Below are 12,945 nucleotides of genomic sequence, written 5' to 3'. Positions count from 1 at the left end.
GTCGGCCGGGCGGACGTCAGAGCACGGGCACCTGTCAGGGGTGGAGAAGGGTGGCAGGTGCCGGCGGCGGGCGCAACGCAGGCGGGGAGGATGCGGGAGACGTGGCCTCGAGCTGGGGGCTCCCACCGCGGAAGCGCCCCCCTCACCGTCCTGGGGGCAGCCTGACCCCGGGGCTCCAGGGAAGCGTCCCTGCCGGCTTCTCCCGGCTGCTGGTGGCCCCAAGCATCCTCGGTCCGTGGCCACGTCACTCTGAGTTCTGCCTCTGTCTTCACATGGCCTCTTCCTTCGTCCCCTGTGTGTGTCTAAGGGCACTTGACACCAGCTTTAGGGCCCACCCGAAATCCAGGGTGATGACCTCACCTCCAGGTCCGTAAGGTAATCACACCGGCAAGGACCCCTTTCTCCCCGCACCCCCACTGCTGCAGTGTGGTCCCAGGGACGGGGGCTCGGGGATCAGGACGCAGACCTAGCTCTTGGGGGGACCACTGTTTGGGCCACTACGGCAGCGCCCCGAGAGCTCCCTCTGACCTACCGAACCCGACCCGCTCGTCCTGTCCGCTGCCCTGCGGCACGCGCCCCGGTCTGGCCCCCCGCTCTCAGCCCTAGCGTCTCGCCTGGGGCGTTCTGAGTCGGGAGGGCTTGACGTTCTTGCTCGGTCCCCTCGGGGGCCCCCCGCCTTCACGTGGGGTGAACGACACAACGTGCCCCGCGCCGGGACCTGGCCTCTCTCCGACGTCGGTGCCGCCCCGCTCCCCTGCCCCTCGGGTCTCCGCTCCGCGTCCTCATCAGAAAGGCCTTCGCCCGCCGCCCTCTGGAGGCAGCGTCACTGACCCTCTCCGGCCCGCGCCGCTGCCGCAGGGCCAGCAGCCCGCAGCCCGCGGCTGCCACCCGCGTGGGTAAGCGTGGGGACTGCGAAGCAAGGCGGCGGCCGGGTCGCTTTCTGAGGCCGGAGCCGGAGGAGCCTCGGAGCTGGGCCCGCGTTTCACTCGCCCGGAGCCGCTTCTGCGGCCTCGCGTGTGACCGACGCAGAGCGGGGCGGCCCAGGCCGGGTCCCCCTGCTGCTGCCCCCGCCGCCCGCTCCACGCTCACAGCCCTCAGCCCGCAGGAAGGGCGAGCGCGGGGTCGCAACCCCCGCTGCTCTCCACGCGGCAGGGCAGATCCCAGCCCCGAAGCCGGCACGGATTTTTTTTTTAGGATAAACATTCAGAAACAGAAACTTGGTCTGCTGCTTTTATTGTCTTAACAGATATATTCGTTGCCAGGCAATCTCTCCGATTTCCAGAATGGGAACTAAAAATTGCAACTTAAGTAAAAACCTAAAATATACAAAACTGAAGTTAGTTTACCAAAATTAGATATTTTCCCTCATGGAAAAAAAAAAAAAAACACCTCACACGGTTTTGAAAAAAACGCAACTTGTGCCTTGTGGGGAAGTCGAGTCCTGTGCTCTGCACGCCCGGCCTCGTCGCCGAGGCAGGGCAGCACAGGCGAGCACACGGGAGCACACGCTGGGCCCTGACACGCAGGCCGGCCCCTGTGGCCTGCCCGAATGAGGCTCGAGCGACACGCCACGGCGTTTAATGCACTGATCTCGTTTCTAGAAAGCCTAGGTTTCCCGCCCCTCCCACCGCCACCCAGAGAAGAGGACGGGGTGGCGGCCCCCGGGGGCGCCGGGGCAGGGGTGGGCGGCCTGCGCAGAGCTCCGACCCCTGGGGCTCCTCCCGTGGCCGCAGCACCCCAGGCGGCCACCTAGGGGCTGAGGACAATCAGCCTGTGGAGCTGGTACAGGAGGGTGCTCTTCCCGCTGCCGCCCTCCGGGTCCGCCTGCTCCATGACCAGCTTCGGGTCCACCTGACGGGGCAGACAGAGGGCCTTCAGGCTCGGCGACGGGCCCGGCCGGCATGGCGCAGGAGCGGTGCCGGGGGAGGAGCTCGGGCACGCGTGGGACGCAGCAGACACGGCTCGTTTTCCACGCGCTCGCGGGATGCCCGTGGCTCACCGCCCCCCGCGCTGCGCGCCTGGCCACCTTCAAACCCACACCGAACACAGGGCTCCCCGCGGTGACCCCCCGCATCCCTCGCCACGTGCCCGTGGTCCTCAGGACAGGCTTTGCAGGTGAAGCCTTCTACAACACAGCGACCCCACAATTCAGCTTTCTACTCAAGTCTTGCTGTTGGCGTTACACGCCCTGGTGAGCGTGCAGGTGAGGACGTGGGGTGGGCTGCAGCTACAGCCAGAGGACACAGGGAGGCAGGGGAGCAGCCTGCAGACTCTGGGGTGGCAGACACTCGACCAGCAGGGGAGGCGTCTTCTCACTCACACTGCAGGAGGGGACCACCCACCCACGGGTTTGTTTACAAAAATTCCCTGGTTCTAGAGCCTAAACTGGAAGTTCCTCCCAGAGCCCTTTCGCTAAAGTCACATGTTGTTTCCGACACCTGGACACCTGCCAGACCTGACGGGCCCTGCTTCCCCACCGCTGTGCCCTGAACCGTGTCCCAGGTCCTACGAGGCCGCCCTGCCCCCCAGAGAAAGGTGTCAGCAGTGGGGCCTCTGGGAGGCCCGCGGCGTTACGCGCGGACGGCCAGCGCCGTCTTGTCTCAGCCGGGGGAGGACAGGGCAGGAAGGGGCGTCTACCAGCCAGGAAGAGGGTCCTCGCAGCCCCTGACCATGCTGGCCCCTGATCCCCGACTTCCAGCCTCTGAACTATGGGAAGAGACATGTCTGCTGTTCAAGCTGCCAGTCGGGATACTGCTGCGACAGCCCGGGCACCCCAAGAGCTGATCCAGACACCCTCGCCTGTCCTACCCACACTCGCGGGCCAGCGAGCCCGGGCTCTGCCTTCCCACCGGGGGGTCGCACAGAGTGACCGCTCAGAAACAGCCTGTCTGGGGTGGGGTGGGCCGGGCGCCCAGCACCGCCAGCACTGCCCTCCTGGGTCCGCCCAGCGGCCTGCTCCCACCGGTGCCGGGGGACGGCCGCTCGCGCCGGTCCTGGTTCTCACTCACCTGGTCCCACTCGTATGGCTTTTCATGCCACTTGGGAACAATTCTCTCTCTCGGCTTCAGCTGACAGAACAAACTGAAGTTAAAAAGAGAAAATTACGTCCTCTTAATGATAAGTTAGTCGCTGAAAGTACCGGAGTTTTCTAAGATTTAAACTCTGTGTACCTCCCCTCAAAACTGAAACCATGAGTTTCAAAAGGTCAAAATGCACAGGGTGTGCCCAGGGCACCTGTGAACCCACTGTGCATTCAAGACCAGAGGGAACGATATACCTTCACCGACATGGCCTGAGACTTCACGTGTGTCAAAGTCCAACACAAAGTTCGTGAAGAAATATTTTTATGGAAATAAGCGAGGCTAGGAAACCAATGCTAGGCTTCCTCACAACTGCTAACCTGGCTCTGCATATTTAATTCCCTTTTTACAGTGACCACACAGCCACGAGAAGCCGCGCACGGGGGCCTGGGCGGGAGCGGAGAGTTGCACAGTGCCAGAGGCCGGCCCTGCTCACACACAGGACGTCGTCTGGGGGCTTGGGCAAGGACGGGCCTGCCGCCCGCCTGAGCGCGCTGTGGGCCGCCCGCTTGTCCACCGCCGCTGCCCTCCTCCGGCCGGCAAGGCTGGTGCGCGCGCGAGGGAGGGGGCAGGGTGCTTGTCCCCAGCCCTCCTCCCGGGGGAGGCTCAACAGGGTAAGGTGGTCCTCGCCACCCAGGCCCCCCCTGGCTCGTCAGGTCCCACACGCACTCTCCACAGGGCTCCCCGAAGCCCTGCCTGTGCAGCCAGAAAGGGTCCCTTTGTACATTTTTCTCAAATCACTCAGTTTGAGTGTGCCCACGACGGCCCTGGCACGGGACAGGTGTCGGCTCTCCACAGGAAGCTGGGGCCCACGTCCCGACACCGTTTAGATGCTGCCCAGTGGCCTCCGACACTGGGATTTCGCTTCAGGGGACCCACCTGTCAGGTCTCCTGAACATTCCCAGTCCCGACAGCCGCGAAAGCTGGCGGGGGAGGAACGAGGCCTGTGTCACCACACGGCTTACCCCAGAAGCTTCTGACGAGAGTTGTCCTGCAGCTGCGCGATCCTCTCTGGCCCGAGGAACTTCAGCCCGTTTGGCCCGTCGCACACGAGCTTGTTAACAGCGGCCCTGAGGATGTTGATCTGTAACAAACGGCCAAACACGCGTGTGGCTCGACGGTAACTGCCTGTCATTCCACGCCTAGACGACTCGAACATTCGGAGTTCTTGTTCTACGACTAACATTAACAAGGTTTCTGAGCAAATTATTTAAACACGAATAACATCAATAACGGCTTTCATAACTTAAGGAACGGTAAAAGAAAAAGTTGAAGATCAGCAAGAAACGCTCCGGCTTTTCCGTACAAGTACACTTTTTAAACGTGTCTTAAAACTGAGCTTACGTCGGGTTACAGGGCCAAAGCCCGCTTCGTCAGGCATGTCCCTCTCGCTCCGCGGCCCGTGCGGGCTGAGGGCCATGGCCCCCGTGAGCCGCGCTTCCTCACGGCCTGTGGCGGTTCTAGGTGGCTGCCCAGGGAGCGGCCTCGCCGGCCCCCACGCCAGCCCCAGGCTCCCACGCACACGTGTCACGGCTCGGGCTCCGGGGTGCTGCTGTGAGTTGGATCGAACCAGCTTTCTCGCTCCGGCCCCCTCCCCGCCCTGGGGCCCAGCGCGGGCACCACTGTCCCCGTCACCGTGTCCCCCAGGATCCTCTGCCTGGTCATGTTTCTCAAGATCACGACTGTCCAGGTGTGGCATTTCGCGGCGCATCCCCCAGTCTGGTGTGACGCTTTCCTGATGATCAGACCAGGTGATGAGTTTTGGGGAGAAGCCCACAGAGGGGGGTACCCTTCTCGTCACACCACATCAGGATGTGTGTGCTACCCCCAAGACGATCGCTGGTGACGTCGGCCTTGACCACCGGCTGAGGCGGGCCTGCCAGGCTTTCGGGCTGTGCAGTCTCTCGGCCCTGTCCCTACCCCGCTGTTGGGAGTGCGTCACCGAGCCCGGTCCACCTCCAAGCAGGGGCGTGGGGGGGCATCGAGAGGTGCCACCGGGGACGCTTGTCTCTCTCCCTGCTCCGTCCACTTACTCCTCTACGGCCTGCGGACGCGCGGACAATCGTTTCGCGCTCTTGTTTCAGCTCTGGCTTCTAGAACGGCCGCGTGTCCCTGCGCATGCCCCGGCCTCTGTGCTGACCTCGCCTCACTTTCTGGCACCACAAGCAGCTCCTCTATCGTCCTATATGTCCCCTGCGCCGGCCGTACGAAAAGCCGCTGCTCTAAGGAGCCCTGGTTCACTTTTTTGCAAAGTCCTACCACAGACCACAAGTCAGGCACCACGCTTGTTCACGGCTGCAGGCGTCACGGGTCTAGGCCCTCGCATGTGCACGTGAACTCGCGCACACACGGCTATCCATCTGTACACACGCCGGGGGAAGCACGAGCCCATGCTTCGTGGGCATCTCTGACCCTGAACCCCAGGGTCCCTTCAGGCTTCCTTTCATGCTGACCTGCAGCTCCGTGTCCAATGACAAGACACCCGAGTCCCACGTCCACTTCTGGGTCACCCCGGGCACACGGAAGGCAGACCTGGACTGACTCGCCCTCCCCGAGAAGTGCCCGAGGGAGCCAGTCTCGTGCCGTTTCTGTCTGTCTGCAGCCTCGCCGGCCCCTCCCTTCCGTTTCGATGCGGTCTGCGACATCCTGGTTGACGTGTCCATGTGCATCTGGGTTCGCGTCTGTCTGGGTGCGTGTGTGTGCATGTGGATTCATGGGGGCTTTGTGTGGGTGTGTGTAGGTGGGCACGTGTGTGTATGGGGGTGCGTGCGTGCTGTGATCGCATACCCTGAAGCTCCACTCTTCCGAGGGGGAGGCCTGGCGTGTCACGAGTGTGGAGTCGCGCCTCGCCGCCGCGCAGCACACAGAGCTCCCGTCCCCTGTGGTGCCCGGGCCCTCTGCAGTGCGCCATCCTTCACCCGGAACCACGGGTCCATGCTCCGCCCCTGGAGCTGAGCCTCCCAGGCCGCGGCCCGGGGCCTGGCTTCTAGCACCGGGTCCGTGCCTCTGAGACCCGGCCGCTCCTGCCGAAGAGGCCCCGGCGCCGGCCAGGTGCGTGTCCCCTCCCACGGAGGGCAGCTGACTGCTGCCGGGTGTCAGCGACGGTGAACTAGCACGGCCGCAGGCCTCATCCACACAGGTTTCAGGTGGCCGACAGCTCCCTAATCTCGTGCACAGACACTTCCGTGGGGCCGCCGGGCTCCGCGCAGATGTGTCTGACACTCGTCCTAAGAACACGGCCTTCCGAAGGGCCGTCCACTCAGCGGCCTGGCCACAAACAGCGCTCCCGGTGTTCCCCGTCCCTGCCGTGGCGGTCACCGCTGGTTTCTGAGACAGTAAGGAGACGGGTGTCACTCTGGTCACAGGAGCCGAGCAGCTCTTCACGCGATCGTCGCCGTCCACATTGCAGTTCACTTCCTTGTTACGTCGCTGAGCTCTAAAAGCCCTTTATGTGCCATGGGTAAAAGTCCTTTATCAGACCACGGTCTGCAAACGTTTCCTCCTGCGTGCAGCTTGTCTTTCCGTCTTCTTCACAGGGTCTTTGGCAGAGCAGAAGTTTTTAATTTTAACAACATCTACCTTATCAATGTTTTTCATAGACCGTGCCTTTGGACTTGCATCCCCAAGCTCACTGCCAAATCCAAGGTCACGTAGGCTTTCTCCTACGTTGACTACTAGAAGTCACGTAGTTCTACATTTTAAAATTAGGTCTGCGATCAGAGGAATATTTTTAAGCCAGAAAGTCCCTTTGTGTGACAGAGCAGCTACGTGAAATCGACGACGCAGGCACAGAGGACCTCACGTGTGCCCGCTGTGCCAGGACAAGCTCGCGAGCCCACTCTGCGCCTCACCGCCCGCCTCCGTGCGGTCAAGCCAGCCTCGCCTGCTCCACGGGCCTCGAGGGCTTGGGCAGCGCTTCCCAGACCACCTGCGGGAAGCACCAGCTTTCCTCTCTGTAAAAGGCAATAAAACTGAACTACCAGAACGGTGGGATGTGGAAAAAGCACACAAAACGTAAGCCCGAACTTCTCACTCCAGGAGCTGTGACGAGACTTCGTCAGCCCTCCCCACGATCTGAACACTCGTCCTCGGCGTCTGCGCTGACCCCGGGCCCGCACAGGCGGCCCCGCTGCGGAGCTGTGCGCGCCCAGCGTCAGCTCGGCTCCCTGAGCCCACTCACGCCCCGAGAGGGACGGGGCAGGCAGGACGCGTCTCCTGAGGAGAACAAGCAAGGCTGTCCTGCGCAGCCTGACGGGGGTGACCCAGGACAGAGATTCACAGCAGGCCTGCCACCCAGGGCCAATCCATTGCCTGGAAAAGCTGTGCCCGGTGCTGCAGAGAGACACAGAGATCACCGTCTCTCCCAGGAAGCCGTGCTGCACCCGTCAGTGAAACGGGCGGGTTAAGGGACGCCGAGCACCCCCCGGCCCGGGGCTATGCCTGTCTTTACAGCGCTGTGTCAGACGCCGCGCTCATTGTTAACGGGGTGTCCGGCGGAGCCAGAGAGGGCAGCGGTCACACCGGGAGGAACACACGGCCTCACCTCTACGATGTCCTCCACGCTGAACTGAACGTCAAACGCTAGCTCGATGTCGTGTTCCGGCAGGATGGGGGCCCCTGTGGTTGGGTTCCACCCCAAGCCACAAAGGACCCCAGTGTAGGATTTCCCAGCCCGATCGACCCTAAAGGAGAAGTTTTGAGAAGAGTTACTATTTCGAAATTGGCCAGCCACCACTTTGACGTTAAGCCACTAATAAGGTCACCCTAGGTTCTGCCAACTCCACCTAGTCCAGAGACTAATGTCATTTTTGTATTTTCCCTTTCGGTTTTTATGTTAAAAATGACAAATTATATAGTCACAAATAAATGTTTTCTGGTAACCCATTTAGTTTTAATTCTCACAATGATGGAAAAGACAATATAAGAAATGTTTCTATCATATACAGTTTTTCTCTGCCTCTGAATGCTCTCCATGGGTTAAATTCTTAGTGAGCTTTCTGGAGAAAAGGCTGCACACACATCTATGACTCGTGAAAGAAGTCTCGCACCTCCTAAAAGCTACAGACGCTGGTCCCACCGCCCCGCCCCAGAACCATCGTACACACTTCTCATACAAAGCGCCCCGTCCCCATTTCACCCCGAACCTGCCGCGGGCGCGCCCTGCGGCTTCCGTCCCTCCGGGTTTTCAGGAATCTGCCTGTCTTCTCTGCTGCTCGTGCCACGGCCGGGCCCAAGCCACTGCTGCGTCTCGCCTGGCCTCAGGCGATCACTGACCCATTCCCACATCTGCTTCCTCGAACCCGCTCCCCGGCAATGACCAGTGACGCGTCACCGCCGGGCCTCGGGCCCCTAGTGGCCCCTCCCGCATCCGAACTCCAGGGCCTCCTGCCACGGAGCAGCCGGGCCCCTGCTGGGCCCCCCACGGCCTTCCCGCTGCTGGCCGGGCTGGCTGCTCTGGCTTCCCCAGCAGGTCCCAGGGCCCTCGGCCCGCCAGGCTCTTTCTTGTGCTCGGGCGTTAACTTAAACGCCAGTGCTACAGCCCATGATGGGTTCCATAAATACTTTATAAAATAAGTGAAAACGTTATATTAAATAGCTTCAAAAACACTCGGCTTATTTTCTTTGATTCTGAATCAACTCGGACCTTTTCACATCACCTAGATCAATAAAGTTTTGATGAAAGAATCTGGGCAACAACAGTTTTCTTCTTAGCCATGAAAATGTACGTAGTGCGTACGCGCACACACACACATACACATACTTTTTTCACTTTAATGGAAATGCAAAAGAATCCCAGTGTGTGCGAACTCAAAAAAGAGACCCAGAATTCAGGCTTATAAATTAAATGGCAAGTATTTCCTTTACAAAGCAGTCACTGAAACTGTTTAACAGCAAGGTCCTCTATACCATTTTTAATAGAATATAATTTATCATTACTTCCAGTTACATAAAGCCTTTCCAAAACAGAAATAACATCCACGGGTCATCAAGTCACCCCTGGTAACTTCGTCAGTGTTCCTCAGACATCATGTGACTGCCACCTGACTGACAACTGCTGGAGATCAAGCTGACTACTCTCAGCAAGCATCGTCCTAAGAGGCCCCACCCAGAACCGACCCACGCGAGGGGAGCGACTCTTCACTCACCTGCTCTAAGCTTAAATCAACGAAAGCAACCAAAGCACGGGACACAGGGTTCCCTCCTTTTCTAGGGCCCTGAACGCTCACGGGAACCCAGAAAACAGGCCTAACGGCCACGGGAATGCTTTCACTTCCTGCTTAGTGCATCTTTCTCACTCGCACTGAAAACTGCAGAAGCTCTGATAAGAACAAACGCAAGCCTGTCGCACAGAGACCGGTAAGGGTGCACTGGAAAGAAGTGGTCCCCAACTTCTGTGGCCCAAGGGACCGGTGCTCCTATGAGAATCTAATGCCTGATGAGCTGAGGCAGCGATGCCCGCGCTGGGGAGCAGCTGCGAATGCAGATGAAGCTTCACTTGCCCGCGGCTCACCTCCTGCTGTGCGGCCGAGTACCAGTCTGCAGCCCCGGGGTGGGGGCCCCTGCCCTAGACAATTCACTCTGAAACGACTTACACACAGGACCTGGAGCTGGTATCAGCTGATGACACTGTGTTCAAAGAGCTAACTCCTCTGAACCATCAAGCTTAAAATAAAAACGACAGAAAAATTTCTATTCCAAGCTGATATCCTAGAACTCTCTGTAGGAGCCAAATAAGGAAGTCTATTTGCTGAGAAGTTAGACGCTGGTCGAGCTGAACGCCCCCGTAAGCAAGCCGTCGGGCGTCCCGTGGTGTGTGGTGCCAGCCTGCGCCGCAGTCGGGAGCCCGCGAGCCCTCCCAGGCTGGCTCAGCGTCCACGCGCCCCGCTCTGCTCGCCAGGACAGGCGCTGCCACCCGGCACCGCTGCCCCGCGCCACACAGCACGCCGGACGGCACGCCGTCCCCCACCGGCTCACTGAATGCAGCGACCCTGAGGTCAAGACGGCCCCTCCCCACAGTGGGGGAGCCTGGGGGCCCGGGGCGGCCACCACAGCCTTCCCGCCAGGCCTGGGGTCCCTTCCTGAACATCCTCACCCCTTCACACTTCCGACGCTGCTTTGTTTTCCCGTTTTCTAAAGTTTTTTAAAAAAAAATATGGAGCATAGATCAAGACTGTTTTGAACTGCAGAGCCAGCGCATACACTGGAGCGACTCGAGGTGTCTCGGCAGAGGGCGAGGCGGCAGCCTCCGGAGGCGCGACAGCAGCAGCCCCACCCAGCACACTCCGCGCCCGCTGGAAGGCTGACACTTGACAGCGACGAGCGCGCGCTGCGCCTCGAGCCTGGGAGGGACTGCGACCGCAGCACGTCTCGCGATGCACGACCCGTGAGGCCGGTCACAAAAGGCGCCACCGCTGCCAGCCGGCTCTCTCTCCGGACACCGACCCTGGCGCCCGGCCCCCAGGCTGTGAGGGGCCCAAGCTGGCCCACGCGGGGACCACGCGGGGAGGCCTCCAGCCAGCACCAGCCCCCAGGCTTCCGCACGCACGCGCGGTCCCTCGTGGCCCCGTCTGGACTGTCATCCACGGCATATAAAAGGGGGGGCTGTGGGTAACCGCGGTGCAGCCACGGGGACGGAAACACACGGAAGGAGGTGGAAGTCCCCTTCCTCTCCCTTCACTTTTAAGCGTCAGCTGGCCGCACGTTTTGTGGTTGTGAAAGGTCTCGCCTCACGCACGTGGCTTCGCGTCCCAACCCCACGCCCAGCAGCCGATGTCCAGCTCCAGGGCCCACGGAGGGGCGAGGGGCAGCGTCCTGGCCCCGCGCCCAGCACCTGCGCTCGCGTTCTCACGGCCTGCGGTGGGGGCCGGGCGGCTCCGAGCACCCTCGCGCCCAGGGGAGAACCGCCCAGCAGGCCTGCGGGCTGAGGCCCCAACACGGCTCCATTCAGCAGGAAGACGCCAGGCAGAGGGGCCAGCGAGAGAGGCGGGGCACAGCGGCAAAGACTCGCAGGGGGCAGGCCCTGACAGTGGGGGGCCACACACGCCGGGCAGAGCTGCGGGGGCGCCCTGCACACCGGGGAAGCTAAAAGCACAGGGCGCCGCAGGCCGAGCGAGGACTCGTGGGCGGCAGCCCGGTGGGTCCTGCCCAGGGGCGAGACTGAGGACAGCAGCCTCTGCTCGGTAGGGTCGGTCGTTCTCTGTTGCTAGTGGGGGTGGCGCAGGCGCCCCTCCCCCTTTATTAACAGAAACAGAATTCATCTTCCTTTCCTCCCCCACTGCAGGAAGCGTAAGCTGGAGGTGGCAAGAGACCTTTCAGCCAGGCTGCCGTCCATGGTGACAGGACGGTGACAAACCTCGGGAAGAAGCAGGCGTGGTTTCTGACTGTGGCCCCGGGCCAGCTTCTCCACAGCAGCGGCCCGTGTCCCATGGGGCTCAGCCAGGCAGGGCAGAGCTCCCTGCAGGTGGACCCCCGGAAAGGAGGGTCACATGGGCGGGGCTGCCTTGGCCAGGGGCAGAACCCCCGCGGGCCCCAGGAGGCTGAGCATCTGGGGAGGGAAGGAAGGTGCTCGCCCCAGACGAACAGCGCTTCATCTTCGCAAGTCGCTCAAAGTGGCTGCTCCTGACTCAGCCGGGTAACGAGAACCGCACAGGCCGGGCCGAGGCAGACCGCAGAGGAGGCCCCTCCAGGCCCGCCTCCCCTTCCTCGTGACCACCTCGCGGAGCCTCCGGACACCAATTCAACGCGTCTCCCCAGCGCTGTCACATAAACTGTCCCAGTCCGGCTCACCGCACTCAACAAAATGAGCACTGAGCATCGGCTATGTCAAAACACCCTATACTACTCAGCATAACCTCACGCTGATCTTCCTCTTTTTCTAGAAAGATGGTATTTTAAGTACTAATTATTGTAGTATTTCTTGACTGTCTACGACAAAACCGCCTGCGTGTTGGAGACTTTAGTCATACGCTGCATCCCCCGCCTCCTCCGAAAGCTTCTGTTTAAAAGGAAAGAGTCAGAGCAGGAGCTGGGTCTCGCTCAAGAGGCACGAAGAGCATCGGAAGCAACTAGAAGAGCGCGTGCTCGCGAAGTCGCGGCCACCGCCGCGCGGTCTGGTGCCGTCCCACCCGACACCCACACGCAGGGCACTGTCCAGTGCCAGCCTCCCCTAGGAGGGCTCAGGAGATGCCTTTACTCCCGGAGATACTTAGCATATCACTGGTGCAAATTGGAAAGAAGCCAAAGTCCCACATCTAAAGGCATAGTAAGTTCTCTGGAGATGGAGTAGGTTAGAAACAAATGCATATGCAAATAAAACAGGGCAGGGTCTGGAAAAGCCTTTATATGCCCACTCAGTAGTATACAATGCCATTTTTAAAACGGATGTTTACAAAGATGTCATAATTCTATGAAAACTCTCAATATGTAAAAAAGGACACAGTATGCCAAAAATCTAAAAACAAAATAAAATGTACATGTATAAGAATTCTGAAATTTACTAAAACTTTAAAAATAGTGTGAATTCTTCCTCAAAATTTTCTAAGTACTATGGATTTCTAGTGAGGAATAAAACATACACAATTACTTTTAAAAGTGAAAAAGGCACTAAATACTTGAGGTTGCACAGTGGATTCTGCACGGGCCCCTGGCAGAGAGCACTGAGCCGACAGCAGGGTGCTCTCAGCTACCTGGACCAAGCGCAACCAACCGAGGCCACCCAGGGACCCCACCCGCTGACCAGAACGGGCCAGGAGAGAGAGGGGACTCAGACCCGAACTCCCCTTGCATGAGGCCGCACCACACTTGCCGCGGGTCTGGCTCCTGCAGACCCACGGGGTCTCTCCCCGACCCCCGCCCCTCTGCGGGG

The 12,945-nt window shown here is 60.3% G+C and overlaps 1 protein-coding gene across 1 annotated transcript in view; it reads right to left on the bottom strand.

Annotated features, from left to right (window-relative positions):
* Positions 1-1,216: 1,216 nt before the first annotated feature.
* The window catches only part of TDRD9 (tudor domain containing 9), a 75,759-nt gene continuing 64,030 nt past the window's right edge, over positions 1,217-12,945 (bottom strand). Inside the window, exons 33-36 of the mRNA XM_036217881.1 lie at positions 7,624-7,762; positions 4,046-4,164; positions 3,009-3,081; positions 1,217-1,851 (exon numbers count right to left, since the gene is read on the bottom strand). Coding sequence (XP_036073774.1) covers positions 1,750-1,851; positions 3,009-3,081; positions 4,046-4,164; positions 7,624-7,762 — 433 coding nt within the window. The 3' untranslated portion in view covers positions 1,217-1,749. The remainder of the gene's footprint in view (positions 1,852-3,008; positions 3,082-4,045; positions 4,165-7,623; positions 7,763-12,945) is intronic.

This window comes from Rousettus aegyptiacus, unplaced genomic scaffold (assembly GCF_014176215.1).
Source record: "Rousettus aegyptiacus isolate mRouAeg1 unplaced genomic scaffold, mRouAeg1.p scaffold_m13_p_3, whole genome shotgun sequence".
Lineage (NCBI taxonomy): Eukaryota > Metazoa > Chordata > Mammalia > Chiroptera > Pteropodidae > Rousettus > Rousettus aegyptiacus.
Note: the sequence above shows the minus strand (reverse complement) of the source record. Positions and strands in the feature narration are given on the sequence as shown.